This window comes from Lolium perenne, chromosome 1 (assembly GCF_019359855.2).
Source record: "Lolium perenne isolate Kyuss_39 chromosome 1, Kyuss_2.0, whole genome shotgun sequence".
In the NCBI taxonomy this organism is placed as follows: domain Eukaryota; kingdom Viridiplantae; phylum Streptophyta; class Magnoliopsida; order Poales; family Poaceae; genus Lolium; species Lolium perenne.
In genome coordinates this window covers 70,260,508-70,280,172 of record NC_067244.2, presented here as the reverse complement: position 1 = coordinate 70,280,172, position 19,665 = coordinate 70,260,508, and the positions used below count along the sequence as shown (strand labels likewise).

At 45.9% G+C, this 19,665-nt stretch overlaps 1 protein-coding gene across 3 annotated transcripts in view; it reads right to left on the bottom strand.

Moving 5' to 3' along the window:
• Positions 1-2,212: 2,212 nt before the first annotated feature.
• LOC127296618 (uncharacterized) overlaps positions 2,213-19,665 on the bottom strand; it is a 37,343-nt gene continuing 19,890 nt past the window's right edge. For all 3 annotated transcript variants that reach the window (XM_051326794.1, XM_051326786.1, XM_051326798.2), the window contains 4 exons: positions 7,785-7,924; positions 4,887-5,610; positions 2,691-3,497; positions 2,213-2,527 (listed from right to left, as the gene is read on the bottom strand). In XM_051326794.1, the coding sequence (XP_051182754.1) occupies positions 2,495-2,527; positions 2,691-3,497; positions 4,887-5,610; positions 7,785-7,924 (1,704 nt within the window). In that variant the 3' untranslated portion in view covers positions 2,213-2,494. The remainder of the gene's footprint in view (positions 2,528-2,690; positions 3,498-4,886; positions 5,611-7,784; positions 7,925-19,665) is intronic.

Below are 19,665 nucleotides of genomic sequence, written 5' to 3'. Positions count from 1 at the left end.
ACGAGGCACCACCAACTGTTTTGGCTACCGAAACAAACTCCACATACACCGTTGTGATGAAGCCTCCCGTCGGGCTTTGAAGGATGGTGGGCTAAGAGTGGATTATCTGATCTAGCCTTCTAAGCTGTACCAGATGAGAATTTGGCAATTTTATCGGTTGATATCTATTGTTGTTTTTCTTAATGAGGGAGTGCCCCGGAGTATGACATTGGTTGATGCACAATGTTGTTTTGCTAACAAAGTTGAGTTTCTACAAGAATAATAGCTGAACAAAAGAAAAAGAAATTCCATGTTACAACTCATACAATACAATTCCTATATAGCGAATACTAGCTAACAAGATCACTCTTTTTTTTCCAGGAAATACTTATGTTGTTTATCAACAACCAATAAACCTTCTTTCTTTTTCACCTGATCCAATACGGGAAAACGTCAAGGTGTCGACGGCCAGGACCTGTGCCGACGACTTTTTGTCGAGGTCGTCGACACGTGGTTGGAACAGAAAAAGAGCAACATGTGCTGACAGCCACCATCGACACGGAAAAAGGCCGTCGGCGCAGGGGTCTCCGCCGTGACGGTGAGGCAACAATGTCAGGCGTCGGCACAAGAAATGTTTTCTCCACGCACCCCCGTGGGAATCGCCTTTTCTGTTTTTTTTTTTTAAAAAATATGAGAAAATTCAAAAAAATAAAATCCTTTGAGATGACCATGTATTATGTGGTTTAGTTGTTGATAACATACATGAATTTTCATATATTATGCAAAATGGCTTCATATATCCGTAAAACGGCTTTTCTAATTGCATACGGCATCCGATGAAAACATTTTTTATATGAAAATGTATCTACGCAAAATTTTGCATGCGATTACCAATTTTTTAGATTCCTAAAAATGAAAAAGGAAATATGACTTTTTTCAGCTTTTGGATTTTGATGAAAAAAATAAAAAATTATTTTATTGTTTAAAGATTTATTATTAAAAACAATAATGTATTCATTTTTATTTAGTCAAATAATTGTTTGAAATTCAAATAATAAAGCAGTGTGATGTCATGACCTAAGAGTTAATAGGATTCATATGGTACTATTGTCATCAAAGAATAACTCCTTTGCAGAAAGCTCACAATGAAGAAGTTAAGTGTGCTGGGATGAAAGCAGTTTGAGAATGGGTAATCACCTGGGAAATTTGACTATTAATAAGTAATTTGACCTAATATTAATGAATTTTTTTTGGAAAAAGTTTGAAAAATGATGCACCCGTGGACACAGGATCTTCCACGGGCTAATAGCCATTAGGCCTTTGCGGGCCCACCTTCTCAGCCCTGTTGTGACCCTTTGTCTTTGCTTTCTCCAGCAAAATTGCCACTACTGCCACAGCCTTGACAAACCGCCTTAAACCTACTATGACTCCATTGATCAGGTTGCCACCTTCGGAAGGAGGCGCACATTTTCCTTCTCCGATACCAGTGCCCTCACTCCGTCCCACCACTGTACCGCGGATCTTTCCAATCTCGCAACAATCGGCAACGCTACCTCCACAACATGAACCAACTGAAGCTCTAAAATTTTCAGGTAACTAAGAAGTAACAGAAGTGAAAAAATTATTTAAAAAAATATCGCTTGCTTTGCTTTTGAACTACTCATCATCATTCCTCACGAGGAGACTCTGAGATACAAATTACAAAGGCTGAACACACAAACTGGGATTGACATCCTGCAAAGCTAACTAGAACAGTTCCGATGGAATCCTTGATTCTCAGTTCAGATTCAACAAATAAACTACAATCACGTGAATGCCACCGGCAGCTAACTTCATCAATGAAAGACTAGGGACTGAGGTTTTGCAGTCATCCCATACATGTAAGAGTTGATGGATGGATGCACACACAGAGGCGGCAGAGCCATTGGTCCATGATAATTTCGACAAATTGACCTTTTGGAAAAGTTAAGCACAAACTGACCTCTCAGAAAAACTAAACCAGATTTTTTTTCTTTTTGCAAAGGCCAAACATACTAGCGTTTGGGCAGAGGGGCAAACACTAGTCATTAACCATTAACCTAGCAGACACCATGGCATTTCCACGGCCCCAGTGCCAAGGGCTTTGGCGTCCCCTTCAGCCTAAAGGTCAGATTCCTCAAGATTTGCCATCATCCATCCGCCATTATGCACAAAAGGCTACTCAGATACAATATGTAAAACAGGTATAAAAACATGCAAGCAGTACATCCATGAAAGAACAAGTAGCAGGTGAAATACAAATTCAATGATGAGAAAACATCAATTATCCGGTCTACAAATTTTAATTATTACAATAATGATGTTTATTATTCAACTCCAAAACGTCACAGCCAAAACATTATTTAGCACAAGACAAGTCTGTTGCCAACACTGGTCCGCACTTTCAGACAACTAATGAAATAACAATGTAAAAATAAACATATTTGGTACCCACGTTCATCTTTTAGTCTGGAACTCCTTCCACGAAGTGCAGCATTCATGGCCACGGACAGATAGACAGAGACAGAGCCTGCACAAACAACTTTCAATTAAGATTTTTTCGCTTGCAGCAAGGTGGTACATTGAACTCTAGTCATATAGTGGTATTATTGCCAGAAAATAATTCCTTATCTTTGCAGCAGAACCAGAAAATAAAGTTCTGCAGTAAAGTAAGTTGGATTTATATTACTTACACACATATCCTGTTCTGAAGACTTATCCGATGGATCATCAACCATTTTGCTCTTGCCTTTGGTTGAATGTGAACTCTCCCTCGCTGGTTCTGGAATTGCAACAGAGGTGGCATAACCCAAATGCTGGGGACTGTAGTTTGCCGGAATTTGCTGTGAGCTCGAGAATGCCAGGCTTTCCCCTCTGTATATCTGGCAAGGTGCTTCCTCGTCATACATGCCTAGTCGATAGCCAGACTCTGTTCCACAGCTCTTTGCATATGTTGCGACTTCTTTCTGCAACGTGAGACTAAGCACACCAATTCTTGGAAGAGGGCAAACGGGCTTACAGAAATTCTCTGGGTGCTGATACCTCGCAGGAATATCCATGGTTGGTGGAAAACTTCCATTCAAGTTGGCGTCATCTCTGTACGATGTGAAATTTTCTCCATTGTACTGATTATGTGATTCTCCACTTTGCAGACTGGCTGATACATGATTTACAGAAGTTATTACACAATCACCCCCCTCGTCTTCAGTTGCATTTCCTAGTGACACTTCATTGTGCAAATGCTGGAATTGTTGGTGCTGTACCGACGGAAACTCTGCTACAGAAACTATTGCACAATCATCCTCCTCATGTTCTGTTGTACTTAGTGCCTGTTCATTGTGCAAACGGCGGCTTTGTTGCTGTTCTAACTGAGAAAACTCAGGATTTGATTTCTCACTCTGCACTCTGGTTGATGCCTCCTTTACAGAAACTATGACACATTTGTCCTCCTTGTGTTCAGTTGTTTTTCTCAGGGTCTGTTCACTCTTGCCTGGAGAAACCTGAGATATTTACTGGATAAAGTGAGATCCTACATTACATAAATAGCCAAAATATATCATTCCAAAGAATTAAAGGTTGTCTGATGTTTTTCTTTCTCACACATGCATAAAATGTGTGTTGTTTTGTATTAGAGGAACACGAGAAGGCGCAAGAGTTAGAAAGAAGACTTCAAAAACCAGGAACAAAAGGAGACAAACCCCAAGGCTAGCAAATGCCTAAGAACTAACCAAAATTAAGAAAGAAACAAGGAAAAGGCAAATCAGAGCAAAACCGTGCAGCTGCTGGTCAGGGCGTTGTGTATGCTTGTCTGATATGCCAAATGATAAAAATAGCTACATCACAAAAAATACAGTAGATCAGTTAGAATGGTGTCATCCAAAACAAAAAAAAAGAACCTGGCCATTGGGGAGAGAAACCTGAACGCATTGCATTGCAGGTCGAGCGAAGTCCCCAAAAGCCGGATCCACCCATTGCAGTGGCGCAGTTGGCCAGATACGAGTGGGGAACAAACTCAGCGAGGGGCCTTTTTCGTGAGAACCAGGGTTCGAGCCCTGGTTGACAGCCCCAAAACTGGAGGTCATACCACCGTGATATCCACATGTTCTCAAATGGTGTTATCCATGTCCCATACCAGCAAGTACAAGGATGAAATGCATATTATCTACGAATTTAAATGTCATTCTTTAAAAAAACAACACACTAGATATGACCAACTCGGAACTGTACACATAGTGGATTGATTCAATGATGACAAACTCGCTAGGAATGACCATGAAAATAGTTGCATCATTTTCTATGGATATCTATTTTGGCTCATAGGTGTAGATGAACCCATTGCCCAAAAAACATATTTGAAAACGCCCAAAAAATATGAAAAAAAAATTCTGGGTGTACATCCGGACATTCTATGTCCGCACACAAAATCTCACTAAAAAATAAAATTCTATGTGACTTGTGCAAAAAAGGCAATTTTCGGTGCTTCAAAATATCTTCTCAAGAGAATCTTTGTCTTTCTTACACAACCCACAAAAAATAGCCACAATTTTTGTGTTCGAACATAGAATGTCCGGATGTACATCCAGAAAAAATATTCAATATTTTTTGACATTTCGAAAGACATTTCAAATGAATTTTTCATAATAGGTGCATTTAGACCTATGAACCAAAACACCATGCCCCATTTTCTATTGGTTTACTACGAAAGTAACCTAATGACAAAGCATCATGCTTAGCAAATGGGCCTCCTTTCCAAGTACCATAATTTGGCTACTACCGTATAAACAGATGTAAATATAATGGCATTACTGGATGATGCATAAAATATTCTCATGACAATATGACATGATATGAAAAAAAAAATTATGAATTTCAGCAACACATGATCTCACCTTTGATAAGTGCATCTTCAAGCATTCCAATTCCTTTTCAGAACTGCATGGAATTTGCTGCACGCCATTGTTTTTAAATCTTTCACCACCATCCATGATGCTGGTGGTATATAGTATTTTTCCCTCACTCAAACAAACAGCTGGGTATAGCAGGCCTGCATCTGCCTGCGTGATGCTTGTGACATGTTTCTCCTTGCTATTACCAGCTCTACTGCTTTCCGATCGATCTTGACAGTCGACAGAAGAAATGTTGGTGTTCTTCCTTCTCTTGTAAGTTTTGATCACGTTCTGATTTATATCATGGAAGTTAGCATGAGTTCCATCCTTCCTTTTCACTGGTAGCGACTTGACGCTATTACCTTTCTCACTTCTTCCGACCATTGGTTCCCTAGGCAGAAATTCTAATTTTTCACCAAGGCTTCCACATGTACCATTTATAGCTCGATCTAGTTCTGTGGACTCCTCATTGTAGGAACAAGGTAAATGGCATTTCGCAGAACCCTTCTCTTGAGATAATTCCTTGTGCACAGCATGTTCTGGCACTAGTGGAGATTCGTTCAATGTTCTAGCTGGTGTTCTGTTGTATAAGAGATCCAGCTTATCCCGGCAGCTTTTGCAATTCCATTGTCGATATGTTTTTGTAGTAACCAATGATGAACTGATGTGTTTATCAAAAAGTGAGCAAAATGTTGTGTTGCTCATCTGCCTCTGACGGACATACTCTCTGTAGTTACAAGAATATGACTTAAGAATTTGTACATGCAACTTTGACAACAAATGCAAATGGAACTGCTAAATAGAACATACAGTATGAGCCAGATGCCAAAACTAGCAATATATTGCTCCCCTCGTTCCTAGATATAAGCTGTATTTGTTTTCAAGGAATAATCCAAAATATAGGGTTCATGGCGTTGCACCACTCGCCTGGACATTTTGTTAGAGATTTAATTATGTTTCCTTATCTCATGCAAACTACTCTATTTTCTCACGACAATTAATCATGGGTAATCCCGCCCGAACCTGGTGTAATTTTCTCTCCATATGCATTATTTAATATCCGTACCAAAAACTATACACCCTATATATAGGAATGGAGGGAGTACTACTCTGTAAAATGCACCGCAAAATCAAGTTTTACTTCAAGCCATCCACCTACTGGGCCACAAAAATATCTGAGTAATCCATCCACCAGATTAGCTCAAGGAAATTTCGACATCTACTCAGACAAAGCAAACGAGAAATATATAAATCTTTTTACTGCCAAGAAGTTGGATTTGGTTCTTCTGTCCCTGAAAACTCTAGGGACAGAAACTGAGAAATATAAACTTGCAACAAACAAATTATTGGTTGGTCATGAAGCTATCTGAGGTGCATATGGCATGACGGTGCACTGCTCTGAGTGTGCTCACGAGTCCCGCACAGAGTCGTGGTTCTTCTGTCCCTTAAAACTCTAGGGACAGAAACTGAGAAATATCAACTTGCAGCAAACAAATTATTGGTTGGTCATGAAGCTATCTGAGGTGCATATGGCATGACCGTGCACTGCTCTGAGTGTGCTCATGAGTCCTGCACACAGTCGTGCCAGGCGGGAACTCCAAGTGGATATGGGCGGCCACTTAACTTACTGGTGTGGTGTAGTACCTATCATGGACCTAGCATGATCCATTTGTGTCGACGATTAATGAGCTGCCTATCTTACGATCTACGTTGTTGCACTGTTATCACATACTACTTTGAAGACCGAACATGAAAATTAGAACATAAAATACTAAGCATGATATTTATTTCCCATTCTGTAAATAATAAATATATGAAATCTAATCTCAAAGTATTATATTTTTGAGCATTGTAACTAAAAAATCCCAAACTTTGAAGTTAGGATTTAAATTCCATGAATCAAACACAAGTTTCAAAGTTTAATCACTAAGTTTCAAACTCAACCACACAAAAAACAATTCACAGGTTCCAGACCCAAGAATTAAATGTTAACTTTATGAATCAAAACAAATTTTTAAATATTACCTATGTAATTTTGAATAATGTAGTAAAGAATGCTAAACTTACTAAATATTTGAAATGTTTAACCTATTCTATAACCTACTATAGACACATGTAAACATGGGATCAGGTTTCGAAGATCTCCTTGCGACTAAGGCAAGAGTGAAAAAGGAACATCAATCAGACATACTCTTTGAGAGATAAAAGGTTAAAATTTCAGAAGTGAGACAATCTTGGATGATGACATAATTTGCATGTATTAAGGAGAGATAGGTGGGGAGGTACGGGAAATAACTAATACTATGATATTTGCACCATGCATGTACAGGAGAAAGAGGGAGCGCCACATGGGAAAACAAATATGTGGCGCAGCTGGTTAGTTCAGTCCTAGATAAATATATGACCATATTTGGTTTCTTAGAGCCTTCCCTCTTTGTAACAGGATTCCATGCATCCAACAGATTCAGAATGAAATAGAAAAAAATTGCCCCCAACTAAGTCACTCTGAGCCTTGCACACCACGGCCAAAGGACGAGACTATCTTACATATAGGGCAAACCTCCTCATCCTGCCTACTCAATCCTCAACTCCGACCTTCATCTCCTAAAACCTCTGGCTACCCACACACATGCAATAAATATATAAACATGAAAATAAAAAATGTGTAGGCGTACAAAAATGGAAAAGGGGACATATATACTAAGCTGAGCAGGCATATATACACCTCAGCCAAAATTCTTGCCTAGATAAACATGAATTGTTAAAAATACTTAAAACCTGCACTCCAAAATAAAAATTGTGATATGCTACGTATGTTACACGAGTTTGGAGACGTAGCATACATCTAAAATACACCACAGCTGCTCTAACATAGCAGATATTGAAGCATAAATAGATTACCTTATAGAGAAATGGTGGCATTGTCCTTTATCTATGTTGTCATCATTTACATTAGCAATAATGTTATCAGATGACCTCTGTTCCATGTAACAAGTGCTAGATCCAAGTGCAGTCATGAAATTCTTCATGTCAAAATTTTCCTGTATGTGTTCATCAGAAGTACAATGGCAATACTGTCAATTGTGAATCTACCAAAATGATATACCTAATAACCTAATAAAGCAATAATCACATGAGACAAATGGGCACCTAACCATAAAACGTGTATGTACCTACAAAGGTACATGCCAGCAACAAAGTTAAAAGAAGTAAGCATAACAGGTTAAACATGTCAAAAAAAAAACTTGCATAATCATTAACACAAGAAGTATTGATCAATTCAATCATATGTCATAAAAAAATCTAGATGAACAACTCCACCCTAGGTGGCGCCTAGGATTTCCGGTTCAACCTCCACGAGCCTGACAAGACCGCCCCTGGAAGAGGGCGTTGTAATAGGTATGGGATGAGTAATGGGCATCCATCGTCCAACGACAAATCAACCTGTCCTGGTACATCGATAGATGCATGCCCTTGAGTCTGCTCCACAACTAGACGTACTGCCAGAGGGCCACTACCCTCGGCGCGCCAACTAGATCTGAGATCCAGCTGCGCTCCACCACCGCGCGCTTCCGCCCACAGCACTTCGGGATGAGTGCATAGACCTCCGGCGCTATGATGCCTGATGGATTTCCAATCCATCAATCTGTCCTCCCAGAAGAGGTTGGATTCCCCATTACCTACCAGCATGAAGGTGGAGGCCGCAAAGACATCCAGCTCAACCTTCGAGGAATGCATATCGAGCCCGCGCCAAGGTCGCTGGGGTCGGTACGCATCCTCCACGGCCAACGCACCCTAAGGTTGATGGCACTGTGGGCAAGGATCCCCAAGCCCCCATACCGCAGCGGGCGGTACACCATGGTCTAGTTGACATGGCACTAACCGCAATTAGCATCTGCCCTGACGGTCCACAAGAAACCACGTAGGATCTTGTTCACCAGATCTTGTTCACCTGCTGAAGTGTGTTCTTGTTGAAGCTAAGCACTATGAGCTAGTGCGGCAGCATGGCCGCGAGCACTGAACGGACCAGCGCCAAGCGCCCAACCCGGGGCATCATCGATGCCTTCTAAGTAGGCAGCTGGTTAGGAAATTGGTCCACTACCGTCTGCAACACCTCCCCCGGCAGCCTTCTTATGGAGAGTCGGATACAAGGTACTTGATGGGAAAGGGTACCAACTGGCACTCCATAATCACTGCCGCACCGTTGGCCTCATCCTCCAAGCAAGCAATTGGGAAACCGAACACTTGGCGAAGTTGGTATGCAGCCCCGACGCATGTCCAAAGAGCTCAAGAATGTTGCAAATAGCACGCAATTCCATCTATTAACGGCGAATAGTTCAAGATGACATCATCGTCCACATAAATCGATACCAACATGGCCAACTCCCTCCGTGTTAAACACCGAATGATCCCCAATTCAATGGCCTTAGCCAACACCTGGTTAAGCGTGTTCATGATCAAAACGAATAACGATGGCGACAAGGGGTCTCCCTGTCTCAAGCCCCTCCTATGCCAAATGGGGTGATGTACAAAGAGATAGTGTCTAACCTGAATGCTCTAAGAGCTGTGGCGGCTAGGTCAGGATGAAGGGAACGAGTCCCTTATAAAGCATCTTCAGAACACTCTCTAACATGGGCCACATGGGCAAGTAGGTAAGTCACACAGCCAGGCCCAATACCTCTTCAACACTCTCCCTCAAGATGGGTGACACTCTCCCTCAAGATGGGTGATAGATATCTATCATTCCCATCTTGTCACATGCCAGGTTGCATTCTCTGGTTCCCAAACCTTTCGTTAAGCAATCTGCAATTTGTTGTGCTGAACTAACATGCTCTATCTTAATGATCCCATCATCGAGTTTTTCTTTGATGAAGAATCTGTCTATCTCAATATGCTTTGTTCTGTCATGCTGCACTGGGTTATGTGCTAGGTTAATAGCAGACACATTGTCACACCATACATTTATGCAGCTATTCTTCAACACCTTTAGTTCACTTAACAGATTCCTTACCCACAACATTTCACTCAGCCCTTGAGACATGGCCCTATATTCTGCTTCAGCTGTTGATTTGGAAACAACTTGTTGTTTCTTGCTCCTTCATGACACCAAGTTTCCTCCAAGGAAAACACAATACCCTGAAGTTGATCTTCGGTCATCTAGGCAACTTGCCCAATCAGCATCACAGTATCCATCGACATCAAGATGTCCGTTGCTCTTGAACCACAAGCCCTTTCCTTGAGTTCCTTTCAAGTATCGCAAGATTCTGTAGACTGCTTCAAGATGTTCACTTCTAGGCTCATGCATATATCTGCTCACTACACTCACTACAAAGGCAATGTCTGGTCGTGTATGACATAGATACAACAGCCTCCCAACTAGTCTCTGATATCTCCCTTTATCCACATGATCCCCTGATTGTGCTGTCACTTTATGATTTTGATCGATTGGGGTTGAAGCTGCACGACAGCCCAGCATACCAACATCACTGAGAAGATCCAAAGTATACTTTCTTTGAGACAGAGCTATTCCTTTTGCTGACATGGCCACTTCTATACCAAGAAAGTACTTTAGTCGGCCAAGATCCTTTACTTCAAAGGCCTTAGTCAAACACTTCTTTAGCCTTGCTATCTCTCCTTCGTCATCCCCGGTAATAATGATATCATCCACATACACCGCAAAAATAGTAATCTTTCCCTTAAAATGTCTATAAAACACTGTATGGTCCCCATTGCAATGTCTGTATCCCATGTCACAGACTGCACGCCTGAATTTGTCAAACCAAGCTCTCGGGGACTGTTTCAGTCCATAAAGAGATTTTTTCAGTCTTTCCATGTAAAATTCTTCATGCAGATCTCCATGTAGAAAAGCATTCTTAACATCAAGTTGGTGTAACGGCCACCCAAAATTTGTTGCACATGATATCAAAATCCTCACTGTGTTCATCTTCACCACTGGTGCAAAGGTCTCATCATAATCGATGCCATAGGTCTGGGTGTACCCTCTTGCCACAAGTCTTGCCTTGTATCTTTCAATCTTTCCTTGTGCATTTTGTTTCACAGTGTAAACCCATTTACAACTGACATCCCTTTTTCCTGTTGGAAGAGTTACTAACTCCCAAGTTTTGTTCTTTCTCAATGCCTGTAGTTCTTCCAACATGGCAGCACGCCATTTTTTGTCCTCCTTTGCTACCTTCCAGTCAGTTGGAATAGATACTGACTGTATGGAAGCAACAAATGCTTTGTAGGAAGGAGACAAGGCTTCATATGACACAAAGTTGCCTATGTCGCATTCATCATACTTTTCTGTAATCTCTCAAGACAAGCCCGAGTTCCTTTCCTTAAAGCAATTGGTAGATCCATTTGTCCTTCTCCCATCGTTGTCGAGTCCCGGTCAACTTGACTTTCACTCGATGAAACGATCTCAGAGTTGTCCTGATGTTCAACTTGTAACTCTTGTTGCTCCCCCTGAACATGTTGCGCACCCACATGTCTTCTACTATAAACTTGAAGATTTTGTTCCTCATTCAGCCTTCCCCATCTCTGCGGTAAATTTCGGCCTTCTCCATCTCCATCCTGTCTTCCTGGAATGAGACCCACTATTGGTTGAGGTTGTGGTTCTGAGATTGTCTCCCCCTGCATCAGTTCACTCTCCCCCTCTTGACCAGTCCCGTGAGCTGGAAAATGGTCAACATCTTCGAATAATATGCTCAGATCAGTCTTCTCTCCATAAAATGGTTCAGATTCCCGAAAAGTGACATCCATGCTCACAAATGTCCTTCGTTCTGAAGGGCTCCAACACTTGTAACCTCTTTGTCCAGAAGAATACCCGAGAAAAATACATTTCAGAGCTCGAGGATCCAGTTTGCTCACTGAGGGCCTGTGATCTCTAACAAAGCATGTGCATCCAAATAATTTTGGAGGAACAATAAATGTATTGTCCTTCAGAATTAATTCACATGGTGATTTCATACCTGTCACCCTCAATGGCGTACGGTTGATCAAATAAGTTGCAGTCAGGACAGCTTCACTCCTGAGAAATTTAGGCACATTCATGGTGAACATTAAGGCCCGAGCAACCTCCAGTATGTGACGATTTCTCCTTTCAGCCACACCATTCTGTTGAGGCGTATCTGGACATGATGTTTGATGCAAGATTCCCTGCTCAGACATGAAAGCACCAAATATTTTGTTAACATATTCTGTACCATTGTCAGTGCGAATAGCTTGTATTTGTACATTGAACTGATTCTGCACAAGAGCATAGAATTTTTTGAAACACGGGAACACTTCATCCTTGTGTCGCATGAGGTAGATCCAAGTCATCCGTGAGTAACAGTCAATAAAGGTTACGAAATACTTTGCGCCACTTATAATAAACCAACACAAACGGAGAGATACTTCTAATCCCCTTACTCACATAAGAGGTTCTAGTATGTTTGGCATACTCACAAGCATCACACTTGAGCTTGCTTTTGTCAACACCCCTCATTACATCAGGAAATATTTGATACATTTTGTCAAAAGAGACATGTCCCATTCGACAGTGATGGATTAGAGCTCTAGTCTCCTTGTCTTCAGTGACAGCCACTAGTCCTTGATTCCCATCCTCGCTTGGCACGCTACAGTCCATGTACCACAGTCCGCTATGCCTGGTCCCAGTCCCAAGCTTCCTGCTCGTCACCCTCTCCTGTATCGAGCACATATATCTGTTAATGGTCACTTGACAGTCAATCTAATCAACCAGTGCACTGAGAGATACTAAGTTCACAGGAAAGGCAGGCACATATAACACCGATGATAGTTCAATAACAAGATTACATTTAACTGTCCCAACTCCTCTAATAGGTTGTGATGTGCCATCTGCTGTGTGTATAGTTTCCTGATGTGTAGGGGAATATTGAATATAGGACTCAAATTCCTTCAGATTTCCAGTAACATGTTTGGATGCCCCTGAGTCTAATACCCAGCCTCTATTAATTGAATGTGCTGCTACTGATGCATTTTCAGTATTACCTTTATTGGTGTCGACAAAGTTGGCGAAGTTGCCAAAGCTTGAAGTAGTAGCTTCTGATCCCTCTCTAGGCTCTCTGGTTACAGGTTGTTTGCCTTCACTTGATGCAGCCATATTTGCCCTATGAGCCCCTTCTCCATGCCAAGGACCAGCAACCCAGCCACGGCCACCTCTGTGGTTGTAACCGCCACTTCTGTAGTTGTATCCTCTTCCTCTTCCCCTTATTGATGAAGTAGTCTCTTGTTTCATTCCTTGTTGTCATTGCAAAGGCAGATTGCAGAGACTGTTCGCTGCGTCCAGCAGATTTTAGACGAACCTCCTCTTGTGACATGACTGAGATAGCTTCATCAAGGGAAGGAAGCTTGGGCTGGTGCAGTAAGGTAGCACGTCTCCTTTCAAAACAGGAGTTCAGCCCCTTTAGAAACTTCATCACACGGCGGCGTTCCACATATTGTTTAACAGTCACCACACACTCTGAATGAGGAAGCTCTAGGGGATCACAGTGATCCGAATCAGACCAGAGACGCTGCAACTCAGCCACATACACCATCAGGTCCTTCTCACCTTGACGCAAATCATGCACAGCACCCTCAATCTGCGCCATCAGCATCAGATTTCCTTTTCCAGAGTACATTTTCGACAAAGTACTCCAAACCTCCGCAGCATTTGGAAGCCCCTCAGCTGAAGCAGCAATAGAGGGGGTCAAAGAGTTCAGCAGCCAAGCAAAAATCAAGGAGTCTATCGCACTCCATTTCTTCCAGTCTGCATTCCCCTTATCTTCCGGTTCAGCAGCACTTCCCTGAACATGCCCATCCAGGCCTTTTGTCCTCAGAATGAGCAATGCTCTCCTTGAACAACTCAGGTAGTTGCTCATCCCTTCTAACTTTACCTCATTTGGCATGAGCTCCACCTTCTGCACCATCTCTGCTTGTGAAACACGAGCAGCACCCCCTCAGCAGAAGTGCTCTCAGCATTCTTGGCCACGAGAAGCTGGGCCAGCTTCTCAAGAGCTGTTGTGAGCTCGTCCCCCATCATGCACAGCACCAGCAGACACTCCTCCAGTCCACTTCCTCTCAGCACAGCACCACCAGAACCCACGCTACCTCCTGAATCAGCACCACCACCTGCGCAGTCCTCCCAGCTCCACCTTAGGCCACTGCTGCAGTCACCATCGCCACCTCCATCGCCACTTGCTCTGATATCATGATGTACAAAGAGATAGTGTCTAACCTGAATGCTCTAAGAGCTGTGGCGGCTAGGTCAGGATGAAGGGAACGAGTCCCTTATAAAGCATCTTCAGAACACTCTCTAACATGGGCCACATGGGCCAAGTAGGTAAGTCACACAGCCAGGCCCAATACCTCTTCAACATGGGGGGTCCTGGCTCGCCGTTGAGCATCACCCTAGTACTCGCAGTGGACAAGAGGATGGCTACCAGCTCGCAGTGGACAAGAGGATGGCTACCGGCTCGCAGAACCTTGACCCGAATCCCATCTTCCGGAGGACCTCGACGAGGAACCCCAACGAGATAGAGTTGAAAGCCCGCGCTACGTCCAGCTTTAGCATCACCCGTGGCACCTTCATTTGATGAAGGAACCTAGCTATCTGTTGCACCAACATAAAGTTTTCATGAATGCACAATTGCGAATGAAAGCGCATTGGTTACGATCCACCAGCAACTCCGTCAAAGGGGCCAGGCGAGATGCCAACGACTTCACCACTAGCTAGGAAAAAATGTGGATCAGGCTGATCGGCCGGTAGTCAACCAGTGTCGCCGCGTCCGGGCGCTTAGGCAGCAGGATTTAGGCCCTAGAACCCGCGCCCACACATGGTGAACAACTTATCGAAAGCTTCCATGTAGTCCCCCTTCAGTGTCCCCCAAAACTTAGTCGTGAACCCATCGGGTCTCGGCGCCTTGCCATGAGGCAAACGCCGGGCCACTAGATAGATCTCATCCTCAATGAAAGCAGCCTCTAGCTCGGACTGGTCCTCTAAGTGTGCCTAGAAAATCAAGGTCCAGCGAGTACTGGTGGTCCACTATCGTGCCGAGAAGGTTCTCATAGTGGCGAAAGAAGCTTCAGTCATGGTCGCATGGTCGGAGATGACCGCGCCATCAACCTGGTAGCTATGAATCACGTTCTTCTGGCGCCGGTAGGCCACGTGATGGTGGAAGGAGGCAGTGTTAGCATCGCCTTCTCTAAGGTCTAAGCCATGCAATCTTGGCCCGTTAACGGGCCATAATGCGCTCGAGAGATGCAAGCCCCAAGTTTGCGTGCTTAAGGTGAGCCCGGAGTCGAAGCTCGTCCGAAGACAGCTGTCGTGATTCCATGGCGATGTCTAGCCTCAGCACCACCTCCCGCGCTGTCACCGGCTGCAGTTTAACACACCCTATATTCTTGTCACTCCAGCTCATAAGGTTGCGCGCCGTCCGTTTCAACTTGGCAATGAGCCGCCGGAAGGGGACCGGGTCACCGCCAATCTCAACCTATGCAAACTGCACCATCTCGCTGAAACCATCTAGTTTTAGCCAAAAGCGTTCAAACTGAAACCGCTTCCGACCCGCGGACTGCGTGGTATAGTCAAGGAGAAGGGGCAAGGACCACCATAACCGTCGCCAGGCAGCGCGAAGTTGTTGAGTTCTTCCCACAGAATAGTGACGAACACCCTCTCGAGCTTGACGAGGGTGGGGGTCTCCTGCTCGTTCGACCATGTGTATCATCTCCCGTGTAGGTAAATATCCATAAGCTCGCAGTCATTCAGGAAGTGCCGAAACTTGCCCATCATCCGTCGTCTTAGGTTATCGTTGTTTTTGTCTTCGTCGCGGTGGATCATGTTGAAATCCTCGCATAGAGCACATGCTCTGGGGGCGAGCCACGCCGATGTCGTCGAGCTCAGCAAGGAAGGCGACCATGTCAGCTTCGTTGTGACACTGTTAGTACCAACATGGGCGCTATCGAGTTGCACCATCCTGCTAACCTATGCCACGGTCACCCCCACCTCGCGTATCGATCGCCAGCAAGAAGTAAGAGTCAAAATCCGCGCTTAGCATTTCCATTTCGAAAGCAAGAGTTACGGCCGATAGATTAGTCTCCTGAAGGCATACAATATACATACCCGCAATGCCGACCACACCTAACACCTGTACGCCGTGCCCGCTCATTGAGACCTCGAATGTTACACACCATCATCTTTGGTTCGTACGATGAACATTTTTAACACCCATAGAACGACGTCGAGGTCAAGCCTCAATGAGGCGACCACCCGACATCGCCGCTAATGGTGGAGAACAACCTATGATCGTAGCAAGCGACCATCGGTACAACTCTACAATCGCCTCGGTCATATCATCCGTCATTGGTAGCTCGAACATCATGTGGTAGGCTTCCAAGACCGCCTTTGATGGTGCATCATCCCCTGTGATTAGATCAAGCTTAAGCGTGAGATTGCTCACCATCTTCATCTCCATGTTCCAGGTTGTCCCGCGATCCTCGAGCTAGTGTGGTTGGAAGTTTAACGCCAATAGGGTTTGCATCATAGCGTCCGAGCGCGACTTTGCTGCTGCGAGGAACTCTCCGAGAGTGTGTGGTCTCGTAGGGGTGGCTGGTGGCCGTGCGAGGACCGAATACCGCGAGCGGTTGAACACCAACCGTGATGTAGGAAACCGACTCACAGCCGATGTCACCCGTGGCGTCGTGGTAGACAAGCCCGTTTCGCGACCACCGCGTGCCAGGGGTGTGTCTATCACGATCTCCTCATTCACTTCTTATTCCGAGCCAGCGGCAGTGAGCCTTCCCTAGAGCGCCGGTGAGTCAGGCTCTAGAGTATCGTCAGATGCCAGATCCAACACTAGAACATCCTCTATCAGTACGTGGGCACAGCTAGTCCGAGAAGGCCTTAAGGCCCAGCGCCAAGCCGGGCAAGAATGGACCCAACAGTGTTTCCAATGGCCCATCGCGTGTGGGCCAGGAGCCCAGTGATCCACCTCCGGGCGTTTTGTCCTAGAGAGAAGAAAGTGAGCACTACTGTTGGGACGCCAAAGGCACATGGCCGGTGGCAGGAAGGACCACCATGGATCCTACCCTAATCTTGTCCGCTAGTGGCGGCACCAACTCCACACCGGCGCGAATGTTGACTGGTTGTCGGCGCCAGAAGGGGCAGCCAGACCACCTGCCTTATCTCTCTGACCTTGCAGCCCCTCTCTTTTTTACTTTTCCTCTTTTTGGACCGTCGCGACACGGCGGGACTCGGTTGCCAACCACTACCCCTGACGTCAGTGTCCTGCAGTTGGCCCCACCTCTGCTTCCACCCAAATGGCCCTTGCTGCGCCGCCACCACTAGCGCTAGGGAGAACGTCCTGCGCCCCAGCGTGTAGGGGTATTGACGTCTCACCGCCACGACCATCGGAGCCGTCGGCGGTGCGCGGCATGGAGCGTCTGAAGTCCATCCTCCTAACGACGTGCACAAGGAGCGGATATACCAGCGTGTTGATGTGCGGCGACACCACTGACTACGTCGGCGCCGCCATGTCTACCGCCGAAGGAGGCTCGTCCGGCTCGATGTGTGGAGGTACACATGCCGCAGGATCGCGGCCAAGTAAAGGCAGCATGCCGAGATGTGGAAGGTAGCCATATCAGCACGACTCCTTGTGAGAGGTGCAGCCTTTCCGCCCAGGCAAAGGGAGCCATCACCGCCTCCGCCGTGGACAAACTCCAAGCGTTGGTTGCGATGCCTATCTCTGCATGCATGTAGAGACCGATGGAGGCGGCGTGCGTCCTCCGTGACCATGGCCGGAGCAGGAGATCAAAGTACGGCGTGGACAACACCTCATCCCTGAGAACCTTCTCTCGGTCTTCCGTCGATGCGAAGTAGAGGTGGAAATCCTCCGGCTTGTGGTAGTGCACCAAGAAGCTCTCCGGTGCCAAAGCTGTGTACGTCCTCCAGCCCAAATGCCACCCCATCCGTGGCCGCCGCCCTGAAAACTCTGACGATCACCGCCAAGAGCACAACGCAACCTGCGAGGAAGGATGCACACTGCACGTGCATGGTGGCCAGGCAAGCTCACCACCCATCGCAGTCGGTCGGGGTTCCGGGCGGAGCGCGACCTGCGCATTCATTCCCCAGCGAGGGTGCGCCAGCTCCATGGCTCGACGAACCATTGAAAGCACACGGGCAACGACGCGGTCACCGGCTGCAGGCGCGCATGGCACAGGAGCCACCGAACGCACAATGTCCGTTAGGTGCACGTCCCAGCGCCTTGGTCAACGTAGCCTCGCGGCACGGTCTGCAGCCCTCCGTCCATCGTCGTGTGTGCGGCTCGCAACACCAGCCATTGCGGGCGGCGCAAGGGCAGCTTCCCTTTCCCTAGCGCGTTGTGTCTGTCCATCCTGGCGGCCCACCGGCGCCCACCTCCTCCCGTTGGGCATGGCCGTCGTTGTTCGTCCTCTTCCATGCGGGCTCGTCACCATCATTGGCGGGCGAGCACGGCCTGGGCGGTCGGGGCAGGGTGCACTCCCTCGCCATGTGGCCCACGTCCCCACAGAGGAGGCACATTGGCATCATCGTGCAACCGGCGACGCGGTGCCCCGGCTGGGTGTAGAGCAAGCACGGGCCTTGGAACCCTACATAGGCCCCGGCTTCGCCAAGGGCGCGTCACCTTCGCTGCATCCTTCTTGCCGCCGCGATGGCCCCTAGCTCGCTTGCGCGTGACATGCGCAGGCTCCTCCCATGGCGCGTCAACCTCGTCCTCGTGTGGATCCTCCGAGTCATCAAGCTCGTCAATGGTCGTTGGCCTGTCGTCGCGGTAGATCTCCGACCTCACCTCTGGCCAGGAACGGGAGGACTCCAGCATGACGGCCAACGCCACCACTCGACCACCGGAAAGCGCGTTGCAGTACGAGCGCGGCGTCTCCTCCGAATCGGACCCTCTCCCTCCGTGACATCGGTCTGGGAGCCCAGCATCCAGATCTGGTTGCAATGCTCAGCGGCGGCCTTAATATTGAGGAGCGGGAGGATACTGTAGAACCATATAATTGTTTTTTGAATATATGCATACCAATGTGAATTGCCAAATTGTTACGTTTTGTCTCAGTCAGAACATTTTGGAGAAATCAATATTCACATTGCTAGCATTTCCTTTCCTTCTAGGAAGAAATCTGTTCGAAGGCAAAAGCAAATCTAGTGCACATATTAACTAGGCAGAGGCTCATTTAGCTCTCTCAGCAATGGTGAATTGGTGATGCATTTATTTCTTGTCTTAGTACGGCAATATATTTGTCAATCGAAGTTTGAAAGATGGTGTGTGTTAGAGTACGTCATGGGCCTGGGTCCGTTAGTCTTATGGTTTGCTTAGGGGTCAAGTAAGCCTTGCTTGGGAGTCAAGTAAACCTCTCTATATATGGAGAGGAGATGTATCAATCTAGTCAAGCAAGAATTAAGAAGGAAATCCCTTCCCTCTTGCCACCGGCCGTGGGCAAGGCCCCCGGCCGGCCCTCTCGCCCTCCCAAACCCTAGTAGCCACATAACACTTGGTATCGGAGCCATTAGAACCTGACAACATAAGTTAATTATTGCTGCATTTGGCACCATTGTATATGTCTTAAAATTATTTAGCATTTGTCTGCAGAGTGATTCTCTCTGTTGGAGGTCACTGCAGGATATAACGGGAGATTACATCCTTTTTGGTAATATTTTTGTCATGTGAAACCTGAAGAGTGTTATGCCTTATTTGGAGCTATTTTTCACGTTTTGTACAGGTGCTGTTAAATTTACCAA